At 34.5% G+C, this 15,729-nt stretch overlaps 1 protein-coding gene across 10 annotated transcripts in view; it reads right to left on the bottom strand.

The window, feature by feature from the left end:
• Positions 1-15,729, bottom strand: part of PHF14 (PHD finger protein 14) — a 181,307-nt gene that overhangs the window by 127,849 nt on the left and 37,729 nt on the right. For 8 of the 10 annotated variants that reach the window (XM_075492887.1, XM_075492891.1, XM_075492893.1 and 5 more), the window contains exons 8-13: positions 13,885-14,031; positions 9,960-10,230; positions 9,266-9,372; positions 7,643-7,738; positions 5,973-6,068; positions 4,379-4,518 (exon numbers count right to left, since the gene is read on the bottom strand). In XM_075492887.1, the coding sequence (XP_075349002.1) occupies positions 4,379-4,518; positions 5,973-6,068; positions 7,643-7,738; positions 9,266-9,372; positions 9,960-10,230; positions 13,885-14,031 (857 nt within the window). The remainder of the gene's footprint in view (positions 1-4,378; positions 4,519-5,972; positions 6,069-7,642; positions 7,739-9,265; positions 9,373-9,959; positions 10,231-13,884; positions 14,032-15,729) is intronic. The other 2 variants (XM_075492889.1, XM_075492888.1) reach the window with 2 other exon arrangements.

The following is a 15,729-nucleotide window of genomic DNA, read 5'->3' as shown; positions in this document are numbered from 1 at the left end:
ATCTAAACGCACTTTAACTGATGGGCGTGGTACATGGAAATTTGTGAAATGATGATGAGAAAAGCTGAAGAAACACAGAACATCACTCCTTTATAAATGAAAGGTCATGAAGTTGAAGATCTCACAAACAGGGCTCAAAGCCAACATACTGGTAAACTTAACATGAATCTGTTTTTATTTTTGAAACTTTAATAACAAAACAAACAACAACTTTACTGTATGAGACAGAAAAACAGATAAAAACATATGAAGATATTTTATTGAAAAGGTAACACTACAAAAATTAGGAAAAAATTAAGATTTTGTTCAATTGTCACATTATAGATGAATTAGACTGCCTTAACTGTGTTATAGTACATAGTTTCAGAGTGGCTTGTGTGATGAAAATACAAAGGACTCAGTCTGAACAAGACAGTTGTTCTTATAATCACAACTGAGCATTAGGCCGGAAGAGGATTTGGAAGAAACCAGCATCCTCTGCACACAGTGCTTACTGTGAAAGAGTAAATTTAAATCTTTTGTGCTGAGTGACCACCACTACAGTGCTTTCAGAAAACATTTCTGCCCCCAGTGTTTAAAAACGAAAACCGTACAGTTAGTAGTTAAGAGTTCAGCTTGTTTTTAGTTAGGAGGAAACAGATCTCATAGACATACTCTGTGATAAATCACTTCTTGCAATGTTAGCAAAGAATTAAACCACTTTGAACTTGACAAAAATGGACTATAGCTTTAAGATGACACCTATGCTCTGGTAATTTGAATAAATCATACATCTTGAATGATGTACTGGAAAAGGAAAAAACGAGGACTGCTCTTATTCTGGAGATAAAAGACTATATATGAACCAAAAATAGTTTCTCAAAGAGCTTCAAAGAGCATCTTTCAGACAGTAAAGGTACTGAAAATTTGCCATTTGCAAAGACCCAAACATCCTTCAATTAGCACAAGTGACAAATACATAAAAATTTATCTGTTATGTGCAGTATAATATTGCACTCACACTTATATAAGTTAATAATTTTATATCATTATCCAATGACTCAGGACGAAAAAAACAATCAAGATGTATAGGACCAGTACTGAATGAGTGGGATCAGGAATATGAATGAATGTCCAGATACCAAATGAGTGTTTATGGGACTGCTGGTCAGGAACTCCACAGCTCATTCTGTCCTGTGGCCAATATTCCCCACACAGAGTTACCACTAAAATAAATTGGCCTTCCAGAAGAAAAATAAAAACCACCATGCCTAATATGATCATTAGTCCTTGTTTGGTTCATCTAGGTTCCCAGCATTTCATATGCTACCAGAAGTTATCACTGTTTTTCAGCAATCTCATTTTAATAGAAAGAGCTAGTCCCTGTTGGTAGCTGCCAAGTATTTTCTTAATGAAAATGTCAATATTTTACAATCAGATTTTGATTCATTGTATTGTCTGTCAACACTCGTGCATTGCTTTTGTATCAGTTCAGATCATTCTCTACCAGGAAAATACACAGTTCCCAGTTCATTTAGAACGGGCAGGGGCATAAAAGTGCACAAGTTGTCAGAGAGAATGACAAGGCTTAATTTTATGATAACGTGAATCAAAAAAATATTCTAGTGTTTAACCAACAGGATTTCTAAGAAACTGAAAATTTCCAAATTTTTAAATAAAAGCATGCCATGGCATTTTACTCTACGATTAGAACTGCTGGTCTATTTTGAAAGCACCACATCAAAACACATAGAAATTAATGCTTTCATCTTTTATTATGTAAAATAATTATGCTCTTCCTCTCAAAATAAATCTATTTGAAATGAGGACAGGCTTCGAACTTTGTTACAAACAATTTCTTTTTAAAATATTCACAATGTATAAATGTTACCTTGGAGGAAACTGTCAGGCCTCCGAACACGGGAAATTGTTAGTGTTAAGTGCTTGAAACCAATTTCTAATAGGCTGTGAGACACTGGTGCTTACCACGTCTAAATTCTTATTATGATTTCACTAAGATTAAAATCATTACCTCCTTTTTATGGTTAGAAACATTGAGATAACTAATTATAATTTGTGCTTTCTTTAACAAATTAGCTTTTAAATATAAAAAAGATTTTTTTTTCTTACCATTACATGTAATAGTGGATTTAGTTAAACAATTTCAAAATCCTTTTTTGTATACTATAATTTAAATGTCTATTAAATGCTGAGCATGAAATGGACAAAAAATATAACTATTAACTAATCTACATAGCCTCACACACATAAGCTGAATCATTCAGCATCCTCAAACACAGTATAAAATATGAAGCATATGGAATAAACTCATGCTAAGCTACCCAATGTTTAAATAAATACATATTGATAAAGTATATGACTCTAATCATCAAACCTTTTGCGAAGTTTAATGATTAGATGATTTCGCTCAAGTTAGCAATTATGAGTACATGAATAGCAGTGATAATAGAATAGAAAGTAAAAATTAAGAAACAATTATTTTTAACTGTTTCCTGCTTACTATTTTAAAAGAGTACTAAAGTCAACATTTTTAACCACTTTAAAGTCTTTCAACCTGGGTTAACATTTCAAGGAATTTCCCACTATACCCATTTTCTTACTTTATCTTTTTGCATAAGTTCCCATTATATCCTATACAAACATCTGAAAAGTATACGGCCCCCGTATAAAAAAAAATTGCACTTTTCATAGCTTAATCAAAAGATTAAAATTGTATTCAAAACAGCAGGGGGGGAAAACCTGCTGAACTCAAACTTAGATTAAGGGTCCGTTCTATATGCTTTCTACTGATCCTGAAAAGAATACATAAAGGCATGTCCAATGATGAAAAGAATGCAATCAATACAGCTCAATTTGTCTACTATAATCTCACACTCCAGAATATGCCTTAGGTAATTAGAAGTAAACGCTAAGTTTGTGATCTGAGGTATAACTGAAGCATGAAATTCACAACAAAGGTAAGCTGTAGCTTTGAAATAAAAGCATTTTACTACCTAACCTGACCTATTCTGCCTTTAACACCTACTGCGAATTGTAGTCTTACATCTTTTGGACTGATGGCTTTTAGTGAGCCTTTTCAACTTGGTTAAAAAGCAGAACAAAAATCAAGAACCTCCTTTGCAAATGCAGAAGCTACCAAAAAAAAAAAAAAATAAAAGCTTCCATGTAACATACTACTTGGTAAATTGGACCAAAGAGTTCAGAATGTCATTGAAATAATGAAAAGTCCAAAATCCCAGACTACATTAAATAATTAAAGGGAAATTAAGTTCAGAAAAATATTACTGATGGTGAAAACCTTTCTAAGATTTTCAGCTTTTAAAGGAAATCTCTATTAATTTACTAACTAAACCTACTGGGGTAAATCCTGGTTTTGTCATTTTAAGATATAAAAAAAAGAGAGACCTCCCATTTCATGTATCAGCCATCTTGCTCTGCACATAATCATCAAAACAACCAAAAAGATGCCTTAAGTAAACATTTTATGGAAGTTTTTAAAAAATAAAAAAATTAAGAGACACATGAAGAAAAACAGAAACCAAGTCTTCTCAATTAAAATAGTTGTACTGTATTTTTAGAAGGAATTCTTATACTATTCTGATTTAATGTTCAGACAAGGTGATGATGATTCCTGGAGATGCTGTACACTGACTTCTTAACCAGATAAAAACTTCCTCTCAGTAACTACTTCTAACACATTTCAGAGCAGTTTAGAAACATGCAGAACGCTAACACAACACAGCAGCACACTAATTTTATGACAGTTTGGAAATCAGCACCTTTACCACATTATCAGTTCTCCATTGTACCACTTAGCTTTTGTTCTGCTCCACTGGCACAAAAAGAATTTTAATTCATGGAAATGTAACTGCAGTAAGTACTGTTATGCATATGCTTCTGCCATTGCAGATTTGAGTCATAAGACAGTAGTAAACCCAACTGACTTCCCATATTGCAATAAACTGATCTACTACTTACAAGTTTATTTTTAAGTATTTACAAGTATTTTCCTAAAGATCTGGACAGCGAGTTGCATATCTGGGTCCTAAGATAAACACAAGACCAAGTCTTTCATTTCCTGAAGGCAGCCTATAGTTTCCTACCATTATTATATAGCAGCATTAATAATCACAAATGAACTCAAAAGCTAAGAAAATTAAAGCTGTAATCTATTTCTACACCGTGGCTAATAATGAGAAAATCTTTACAATGTTTTTTTTACCTTGAAATATCACTGCTAATAACCTGAAAATAAAATAACTCAGTTCAGACTGCATTATAGCAATGTCTAAAACACTTAGAATTTGCAAGTCTCTTCACATTTATGCCCTACTTTAAGTACAGAGCTGGCACAAGACAACACTAACTGCATTCTTACCAGTAACTGTTCTTGGTCTTCCTTGGCATCCTTGTAAGAGGTGGGTCCAGGCAACCAAGATGATAATGGAGTTTACAAGTATCACACAGTAGCAGTAGGTGTTGATCATGGTTCTTCTTGCAAATTCCACAACTTTTAATGTAGGTAGTAGAAAAGCATTATAATTACATTCACAATCATGAAGAATAAATGATACATCCCAGCAAACTCCCCACTTTCAATAGAAACATGTGGCAACTTCAATTTGATTGCATCATTTAAGTGCATAATTACTTTTTAAGCAGCTTCTACCTATACACAGTAAAGTATAAAAGGTATCTAATATGGTCAACAATAAAATGGCTTTCAATCTAACTTTTTGAGGACTTCTAACCAGTAAGTAATCACTTGATACTTCAACAAAATGTACCAGTGGCAAATGGAAAAATACTGCCTGTGCCATCCAAACACTTAAATAGAAAATTATGATGCTATTATCAGTCTTAACAATCATATGCTTATTTTAGTAATGCAAGAACCCTGAAATATGTCTGTGCTACTATTATGTTGGGCAATGTATCAACTCATAAGAAATTACATTTCGTTTTTATTATTTTACTGGAATTGAAATTTTAGTTATTTCAAAAAGATCAAGTGTTCATTGATTCCATTATAAAATGGGAGGAACTAAATGACTGGATTTGAATGAAACAGAACTAGTAAAGCATGACTCCTATTAGTTTGTGTATATGTCTAAATTGCCAAATCCTCAGCCCACTGCGGTGTTCCCAAGAGTTCCACCTCTCACAGCACTACAATTAACTTTTGCTTATGTAACCCATCTTCTTCATTTAGCCCGCCAGCTGGGCAAGATACTGCCCACTTGCTGTGGCTGGAGGCCTGGCTGCTGCTCTCTAGGTAAGCAACAGACCGTGCCACTTCTCAGCTGGTGGCCAGAGAAGAAGATCCAAGATGTTATGTATATTTTGCAGAGTTGTGCTCTGGGATCCTAGTATATGTTCCACTGTTAGGCTTAGTTAAAATCCAGTCAGTAGCTTCACACCTTATAGAAGAGGGGAAAAGGTGGAACAATGACAGAGTAAGTGAATACATTTTATTTTCTTGGGAATTAATAGAAATAGAAGTAGGGAAATTTAAAACACAAGATATCCCAAAGCATTTGACAACCCATGAGCAAAAATTAAAAATTCTTATATGGCAACTGTTTTATGCATCCAGCCACTGTGACTAGACAGCAGCAGCACTGCTCACAAAATCACCACCACAGATGATTGCATTCAAAAGACAAGATGACTAGTTAAAAATTTTCACACCACAAAGGACCCTTCTATTTCGGCTGTAAAGAGTTACCTTTGTCCTTAAAGCACTGCTGTCAAATTAGCAAAAAAAGCCCAAACCTTACTGATGTGTGCTAAGGTGAAGAATTGACTACTATTCAACTTAGCCTTCATAAGAAAGTAAAACATTTAGACAACTCTGAAGCATTTTGTTAATCAAAACCGAAGCAAATAATTTTCTCTTAACACTTTTGTGAAACTATAACTTACTAGATATTGTATCTATTCTGTCAAGACTTCATTACTTGCCTATAAAGTACGGCCGGAAGTGTAGATGTCTTTTGCGTTCCTCCTTCCTTTTTACTTGGTTTCCTTTCCTTAGGAGCACGTAAAATTGCTGGTATGTTCAATTTCTATTGGATTTGAACAAATGCAATATACATGAGTCTTGAGACTTCGAGAGAATACCACTCCAATCTCAATGCATGAAGAACAAGACTCAAATTACGAGTAGGAAATGGCTTAGCTAGCTATTTTGCAGACAAGAGCAACTACAGATGTTTATATTACAAAATCATATTGGGATAAAGTAATATTATACTCAATTTTTCAATTCGATAAATAAAAACCACATTGAAATACTAGCTTTTAAAATTTTTCTTCAAGCTTCAAATAGAGGGATGGACAAGGATGCATTTGTCTAAGCAGCTGAAACAAGCAAAGGCAAATTCACGCAACTGACAGAAGAATACTGAGGCAGTTTATTTTCCCCAACATCCCTGCTACACTGGTGCTCGATAGGTTAATTAGAAAAATTATCTTATTGGACCAAGCCCTCCACAAAGCAGACGAGATTCTCTTCGGGTTTCTACTAATCTGCAGTATGCTAGCTTCTCAGACAGCAACCATCTATCAAAGTCATTTCTCAGCAGCCCCGTGGGTCTGCATCTGTTCAACCAACTGGAAAAAAAAATGTCATGCAAGCTGTGCAAATGAATTCTACTTCACTTTTCTTCTTCCTTTTTTTTTTAATTAAGTAACATTTGCACCAGGAAATATATTTGTGAATACTTACTCAAAGTCATCTTAAAAAGGGAAAAAAAATAATCTTGATTCAAGAGATACATTACATGAGAATCCTTCTTCACAAGTAGAAAAGATAGGCGGACAAATAGAACCAGAAAAAGCTAGCGTACCTTAAGAACTACTACTGCATAAAGAAAGGGTAAATTTTCTGAATAGCAACACAAACTCAGCAGTACCAAAGGGCACAACAAAATTGTGACCTAACTGTACGTCTGCATTTTCACATGGAACAGTTTCTTCAATCTTCCTTAAAATCATAATTGGAAATAATTTCAATCTCTGACTTCTAAAATGTCCATTTCCATTTAATAACTTTGACATAAAACATATATCAAAACATGGCAAGAATCTATACTTCTCTCTTTTCTCCATGTGTATCAATGAGAACAAAGATAATCGCTGGCAACAGGAAGCAATCCAAAACTTCTCTTCTCCTAGACATTTATATTCATTTGACCAAAATATTCTGCTCTGTCCGGTTAAAAACCACCACATACATACTGCAGCTTTAAAGATTTATATCTTATAAAAGCCATACAGAGTTACCATATCATTTGAAGCCTACAGTAACTAAAGACAATGTGGAGACAAAAATGGTGGGATTAACTCATGCTTCACATTAAGGTTCATCACAAATGACAGGTCAATCAGTTACACCAAATGAAAGAATTTTGCAAACAAGATCGCTATTACAACAACAAAATTAAGCTACAGGTTCCCAGCAGGTGGTCTGCAGAAGTCTAGATATTTCAATCAGGAAACACTGTCCCCAGAGTAAAGCCTGGGTCTGATCAAATCAATTTATTTGGCCATAGAAGTGACAGACAGAAACAAAAAGGCCTATTCTTGGAAAACCAGTTCAGCCTATGAACTATAAAGAGGAGGGAAAAAAACAACCAACCTGTCCAATGATTCTACCCAGCAGAGCCCAAATGCCTTGCCCCTCATTTCGCAGTTTTCCATTCATATTTTGTAGCTCTTCCAAGGACTCACATAGCTGAAAAGTTAAAGAAAAAAAATCAACATGAATGAAATCCATTAAGAGTTATTTAATAAAATTTATTCAACCTCTTACCTATCTAGGGTGCGTTACTTTATTGTGGGATTAAAAAACAATGGAACTCATGTCAATATAGCTGAGACCAGTGCAATCATGCAGCAATTTAATGGAACTAAGATGAAAATCTGGGCAGCCACCTGTTTTGTGAAGAAGATCTGAAGCATTTCAGCATGAAAATAAGGCTTCATAAAGTCAACTAGAAAACAAAACTAAAATACAGCAACATCTTGTATGTGTTGTCCATACTACTTAAGCAGCAAGATTATAACAAGTAACCACATAAATGAATTAAAGATCTATATTGCATTACCAAAGAACATTCACTCACTCTCATAGAAAGAGATATAATTTATTAAAGGATGCAAGCAGAAAAAAGGCTTTTTTTTCTTCTGGAAGTAACTGTTAGTTACTACACAGCATATACTACACAGCACAACCTATTAATTTGGTCAAAAGCCCCATGGACAATCTCCTTCCTCTTTATCATCTTTGGGCAGTTCACAAGGACCTGCTGCTTCATTTCCATATGTTCTCATTTAAAACACACCCGACAGTTTAAGAATTAATAGCAACACTATTTTTTGTCATCACTAACCATCACTTGATAGGTTGCTGAATTCAGCAAGAATTGCAGCATGCCATGTCACGAAAGACACAGTATTTCTATGTTCCATATCAAAATATTTAAAGATTAAAATAAAGAAATAATCATTTAGTAAATGCAATTAAAACACAAAATGCTTTTTTAACCATGATGATGAGTTAATAGCAAATTACATTAGCAACATTTTGCAGGAGTAATGCCATCATTTATGGGCCCCAAATTTGCTATACTCAAACAAAACACTCAGAGGACACTATGGATGTGTGAATACTTATTATTTCAGCCTGAAAAATTAACCAAGTCATTAAATCTAGGATGAACATGACTGGAGTTCGAGTTGACATAAATAAATGAATAACAGTCCGACAATCCTAGATTCCCATTTATCAAGTAGGGTTCCAAGCAGAGAACCAAGCAGGTTCAAAAAGAACATAGAACTACACATGAGCAAAACGAGAGAGAGAGAGAGAGAGAGAGAGAGAGAGACTGACTCTGTTGTCTCAAAGCCTCAAATGAAATGCATACAAAGAAAGAAAAAAAGAAGGGCCTTAAGACACAGTTCACTAATGAGAGGGACCCATCTGTCTATGTGCAATTTGTTACTGGAGCTCTCAGTGGGGTCAGTTAAAGAACTTGTGCCCAGCCAACCTATGACATTTTAGAAGTTGATTCTGCTTGCGCAAGGGGCTGAACCACAGAATATCTTTAAAAGAAGAAATATATTTTTAAATATTACTTTTAAAGAAAGAATGGTTTCTATCTATCTTTCTAAGTCATTTTGTTTGGAAAGAAAAATGCTATCAAAGTTAACAGCAGCAATACTAAAACAGTACAAGGGTTTATTATCCCTTTTTCTTCACCTTATTATACTCCACATGAAGCTTTTCTTGCTCGTTTTCTAATTTATCCTTGATATTCTTCTGTTCAGCCATATTCTCCTGGATTTGAATCATGCGCATATTTCTCTCTATTTAAAAGAAAATTGCATTATTTCCTATCCTTGGCTATATTTTCAAATTTTATGCAATGAAAAAAGTGAAGCAGTGAAAAGCATAAAACCATAACAACACAAAACCAGAAAACTATAGCCTATAGGTTTATTACACAGACTGAGTGGAATGAACAGTCATAACATTTACTTTCTGCTGCATGACTAGTATAGTTATTTAAATGGTAAGCTCTGATCAGTCATGTAGCGAACAGTCCCAAAGACAAAATCATGCCATTCCACACAGAAAGGCAGGAAAACCTAAGAAAAAAAAATGACACCAAAGGTACCTAAGCTTCCACTCCCTTTTTAGCAAAGACACTGCCTCCTGTTTACATTTGAAATATTTTCTTTACTGAAATATCTTTTTAAAAAAATCACTAACTTTCTGTGTAAATACAGATACCAAGCAATAATATACCTGATCTAAAATGAAGTCGTAATTCCTATTTATCTGCTAATAACAAAGAAATGCAAGTAAAATAAAAAGCCAATGAATGAGCACAGTACAGATACAGCAAAGAGGTAATTTTTCATTGAGAAAAATATGCAATTTTCATTCTTACCAAGGTAATAATTCACAAAATCAGCAGTGAGAGCTGGTTGTTTATGTTTTCTTCTTCCATCAACACTGGAACTAGTATCTGAAGTATCCACTGGAAAAATGTCTGTACTAATTCCCATTAACTCGGCTTTGCGCATAAGCTTACGTATGGCTGAAGCACTGCTAGTAAGTGGTCGTGGTAGCTTCTCCCTGGGAACCCAGGCCTGAGGCCTGGTGGTGCGGGCCAGCTCTGCCTTGGCACGATACTGCTGTAGCCTGGCATTGATTCGAGCCTGCAATAAAGAATTCCATAAATTAAAAACATAAGGGAACAATTCAAAATTGGTTTTGAGTTATATCCTTTTGGAACACATCTGCAATTTATCTGTATTTTAAAAGCCGCACGATCTAATCAATGCTATTTTCATTCCAGAACTCTACAACTCAAGAAACAGCCACTGATACAGACATTTGATTTTACTTCAAAACGCGTACACAAGTAACATGATCCTTTCACTAGGTTTTGGAGGTATTCACAGGTTTCTTGATGAGATTTTCCCACCAATGAAAGTAACACAAATGATTGCTGGCTTTCAGACAATCCCTTCTAATAACAATAATTTGATGGGACTGTGAAAACTCACTACTGGGAAAAGCCTTGGCCGACCTATCAAAAATACATTTAGATACACTTTAAATTGGTATCTGCATGAGCAATAAAAGTTGATGAATAGTATTTTTGCCATATTTGATATCCTTTCATGGGAACTCCTTTCTCAATGCCATATCTCCTTATAAATGTTAAGCTAGCTGATTATAATGTGCCAAAACCAAAACCCAAACAGAAGCGAAGTAAGCAAGACAAGCTCACAATATATATTGTTCATGACATCTGTATATTTGTGACCATCTGGGAGATCAACCCCAGCAGATCAAGCTGTTAGTGACAGTTGGAAAACGCTGTCTTGCGGGAACTCTATGTAGTGGCAATTCTAGCAGAAAATGACATCAACATACAACCCTTCAGAGGCAAAACTCCAGCTGACTATCAATTAGAAGTTGTTTACTTGCCTATAGAAAGAAGAAACTAAGCTAATCCAACTGCCCCACCATATGGTATGAGATACTCCTGAGACAAAAGCAAAAGAGTGCGCATATATATACACGCTGTGGTTAAGGAACATCTCTGATTACAAATAACATCGCTGAAGGTAATATTACAGACAGTTTAACACACATTACCTTACTAGGTCTTGAACATTAATGACCAAGAAACATGGCAAACGTGGCTTGCAGGCCAGCTCTGACCCCAAGGGCTCTTTTCTTGGACCCACAGCAGCAAGCAACAGATCCACCTAAAGCCACCACCTCGCTTTATTCTCCACTGGAAGGACCAAGGATGGGTTATAGCTTCCTCAGCTAAGGCGCTTCTTTACTGATTACATGCTCAGTTCTGAAACCCGTGGGGTTATTTAACATGTCATACAACTGTATACCCAGAGCTTTAATCCAGAAATAGATGACAGATGAAAATGACTAATGTCGAAATGGAATCTTGAACTTGAGTTACTTGGATTTAAACAATTTTCAAGTATATGCTTTACTCAAGGAACATACATTTCCTTTATTGATATAAAAAAAGTATTTCAACGTAGAACATCTTCCAACAATCCATAACAGTCCTAGACAGCTTTATATATCATATTCTTCAGAGGGATTTACTTTCTTGGGTCACAGGACTTGCCAGACAATTGGGTCAGTTATTCCTGTCTGGGCTACAAAGCACCAAATACCCATTTCTGCTCCTTCAAAAGTCTGCCTCAAAAATCCAATTTCACAATACCAGATAAATTATTTGTACAACTGCATACTTATTTATGTTAGCTCAATGTTTGTAAACCTTACTTAAGACTACAAACTCCCCTGGAAGTGAGCTTTTATATGTACATACATATTTACACACTATATATATATATATATATATATATATATATACTTACTTCTTAATCTTTTTTTCCAGACTAAGCTGTCTCAAGATTCTTATTTCTCAGACAAAATCCTAATTTAACAAAGATGGTTGAATTTACTGGTGGGATTTTAACTTCCTCATGCAGATAACATATGGTAAGGTAAAGGATGAATTTATATATACTGTGTGTCAACTCCCCAGTCAGATATTTCCAGTATGTATTACATACCCCTTACAGGTCTGCATTTCTAAAAAGGCACAGCAACCACTCAAACAATTACTTCATAAAACCCCAATACATACAACGGGACACGGAAACGTATTTTTCAAGCATCCAATCTGTTTCCATCCATGCAAACTCAGGCACATACACAATACTAATGCAAACTCATACAACACCAGAGCCATCAATAGTGAAATCAAGAGGTTTTACAAAATGTATGCAAGTTATCAAATTTGTATCAAGATACCTATGACACCATGCCAAGTAACTCCACCTGCAGTTTTCAGCATTCGTTCTTTCAATTTCTAAACATTTAATCCAAATAATTTCGACTAAAAAACTGCAGGGTCTTGGTTTGGGGGAAAGAGGAGGAAGAGAGGGAAATGCTGATAAGTTCCCAGCGTTATCAGCACTGCATAACAAATGCCTGAAAACAGAGCTAATAAGCCCTGTTGGACCGAAACTGATTTTGCACAACCAGCACTTACCATTATGTTGGGTAGTATTCATATTATTGTGATTTCTTCACTACATAGGTGCATTTCACATAATTGAGAGCTGAGTGTATTCTGCAAGAACTATGTAACCAGTTTTAAATCAAGCTCCACGAAGCTCAATACATACCCCACAGAAATATTTTATTCAAAATTCTTCTACGATAGAGTTTTCTCATATTCATTCTCAAATGCACAGGTCATTTTAAATCAATACTCTCTTCTCCCATTCAAAGATCTTTGAAGAACTAGAAAGGTATTATTTTTTTAAATAAAAAGTTTGGTGATATGAAGATTTATTTTCTGATCATTATACTACAGTTCTCTCTTCAGAAAAAAAAGCAGTTAGTTATCTCCCATAACTGCCTTCCATTATTTACAGCATCTGCTACTTTCTGCAACATCTTAGGCAGGATTCATTCAGATGAGCTGCTTTTCTACATAGGTATGATTTTTCCACAGAATGCAGTTCAGCCTACGCAGCGAAAGCAACGTATGTTATAAATTCCTCAGAATCAGAAAAAATAATAAAAGTACACAGATTAAAAGATATCAAAGTACATAGATTCCCTCAGAAGGATTGAAACCTTTTTATCAACAGGGCATTTACTGGTCGAGCTTATGCAGTAACTAATAGTTTTACATGGATCTGCCACTAGACAGAGATACAGACTTTGCCTAAGATTTTCAGACAACTCCCACTCAGCAGCACAGACACAGTTTCTGTACCTACATCATTTTTTTTCTAGGAAATCTTCACTATGAAAAAAACTAGCACATAGATTTTTACTTAGGCCTACAAAAAGTGAAAAAGGATCTAACAAGAAAAAACTTTAGGCAAGCTAAACTCTTCTTCCAAGTTCAAGATATTACTAAGGGAAAAAAGTGGATTTTTATTGAACTTGGATATAGAAATATACCTAATTTCTTGCCTGCCTTTTTTTGTTAATAATCTTGAAGAAAATGGTAAACAAAATCTATGAATTACAATGCAAATGTAATTACCAACTTTTTGCCACAAAACCAAACAAAGATTTTTCAATTCAGACAAGCATAGATATCCCTATTTGATTAGTTTATTGAGAATTGTTCTTAGAGACCAAAACCTACAAATAATTCACTGCTTTGTTAAATGACCATGCACTATCAATATATTTCACATTTCATTTCCTACTAGAATAACAATTTCCCAGCCTCTTAATTTCTTTCCTGGTTAACATGGATGATTAATACAGACACATTTGTGTCATGAATACAATACCTGAGCTTCTGGCGAGAGCTGTTTTTCTCTTTCCTGCAAGGACATTTTACAGTAAGATTGTAATGCCAAGTAGTTCTTCCGCTTCCATTTTCTGTCTAACCTGTCCGCATGCTGTTTACAATAAGCAAAAAAAGGGTCAGCTATATCCTGTTTCAGAGAAAACAAAGGGGAAGGAACGAAAATAAAGTAAGACATACAAGGCCAAAAGGCTCTGAACAGCACAAACATTCTGGCAATCAGTTCACATGTTCAGACAGACATATTTTTTAAAAAAATTAATATGTATGTTTCCAAATCAATTTTGAAATGTTGATATAATTTACCACATAAAGTGGTTTTCCATTGTTTTCATTGCGTGACCCTAAACATTTTTAAATGCATTAACTATTTAACTCTCTACTGTTCAATCTCTATTTTCTTATTCCCAGAAGAAACAGCAGAAGAAATTCTTAAGTACAAACCCATTTAATATACAACACTTATTGTTAACTTCCTGTTGCTTCACTGTGTCATCTTTTGCGTTATATCCTACAAGGGATTAACAATTCTGAATAATACAAAAGGTGATATATTTGGTTTTCTCAAATGATTTTCCAAATGTTTTTGGTGGCTATACCCCCATGTGCTTTATCACCTCTCAGATGAATTTTTAATTTTTTTTCCATTTTTCTCTTCACTCCATCAGATCTGCACATTATCATGGCTGTAAGTTTATAGCAACTTTTAGTGCTTGCAAACCTTGCAAGTGGACTACAAATATCTGAGCCATGAGGAGATATGGTTTGAGAAGTATATTTCATTGCCAGTGTATTTTCAAAAGTGTAGAAACATCATCATAAATCTACAGACTAAGAAGAACTTAAGGAGTAAACTTTATGAAGGAGGACTGCTTTTACTCCACCTATCAAACACAGACCAATAAAATCTACGCAGGCTTTCCTTACAAACATATTTTATTTTTATTTAGATTTTCAGAATGTGTGACAACTTACTTTCAAAAATTAGGAATTAGATTCTAAATTCTAAAAATTTAGAATCTAATACCTAAAATTAGATTCTATGAGGCCTTGATTAAAAACATTTTGGTTACAGAAAATATGTAAGAAAATTTTAAGGTGGAAAGGCAAGTAAATACATATGCCTAGAAGAAATTCACACAGAGTGTTTGAAGAATCAACATTACGTGTAATTTATTAGGGGCAACAACAATGAGGTAATTGTACTATCTTCCTACTTATCAATCTCACAGAAGAAAATATTTTGTGATTCCTTTAAGAATCACTTAGTGGCCCGCTGTTTTCAGAAACAAAGGTGTCAATGTCAATAGTGTAAGTAATGCTTGTTTGTGTGTTTGTTACCTGTGGTACTTCCTAAAGCAATAAGAAGTTAAATTGTGCAGCTATGAACATGACAGGCTTAATCCAATACATATCAGGATGAAATCTGGCAACCTAAAAGTACTTACATCATAAAAATGAATTTGGAAGTAGGAGCTTCAAATCTAAATTGCTTTAATCATATTACAGGAAGAACAGATATTAAAAAGTTACCAGTAGGTTATAAATGTTTGCTTTTCATTCTGATTCCCAAGATTAATGTTATCACAAGGCAAGTCATATACCTGTACTGCAATTTGAAGAAAATACTGGAAAACATGCATGAAAAAATGGCATTAGAAATGTAGTTAACTTCTCAAGACAGTCCTATTTGCTATGAAACAGATTACTATACTACATAAATAGCTAGGTAAGTAGGTCGACCTAGGTGATGTTCAAGAATTAGTTTTAGAATTCATGTCTGTATTGACTGATAGTCTATTAAGCCAACTTCTGTGTTAACCGTCTC

Source organism: Mycteria americana, chromosome 2 (genome assembly GCF_035582795.1).
Source record: "Mycteria americana isolate JAX WOST 10 ecotype Jacksonville Zoo and Gardens chromosome 2, USCA_MyAme_1.0, whole genome shotgun sequence".
NCBI classification, from domain to species: domain Eukaryota; kingdom Metazoa; phylum Chordata; class Aves; order Ciconiiformes; family Ciconiidae; genus Mycteria; species Mycteria americana.
This window is presented reverse-complemented; position numbering and strand designations above follow the sequence as displayed.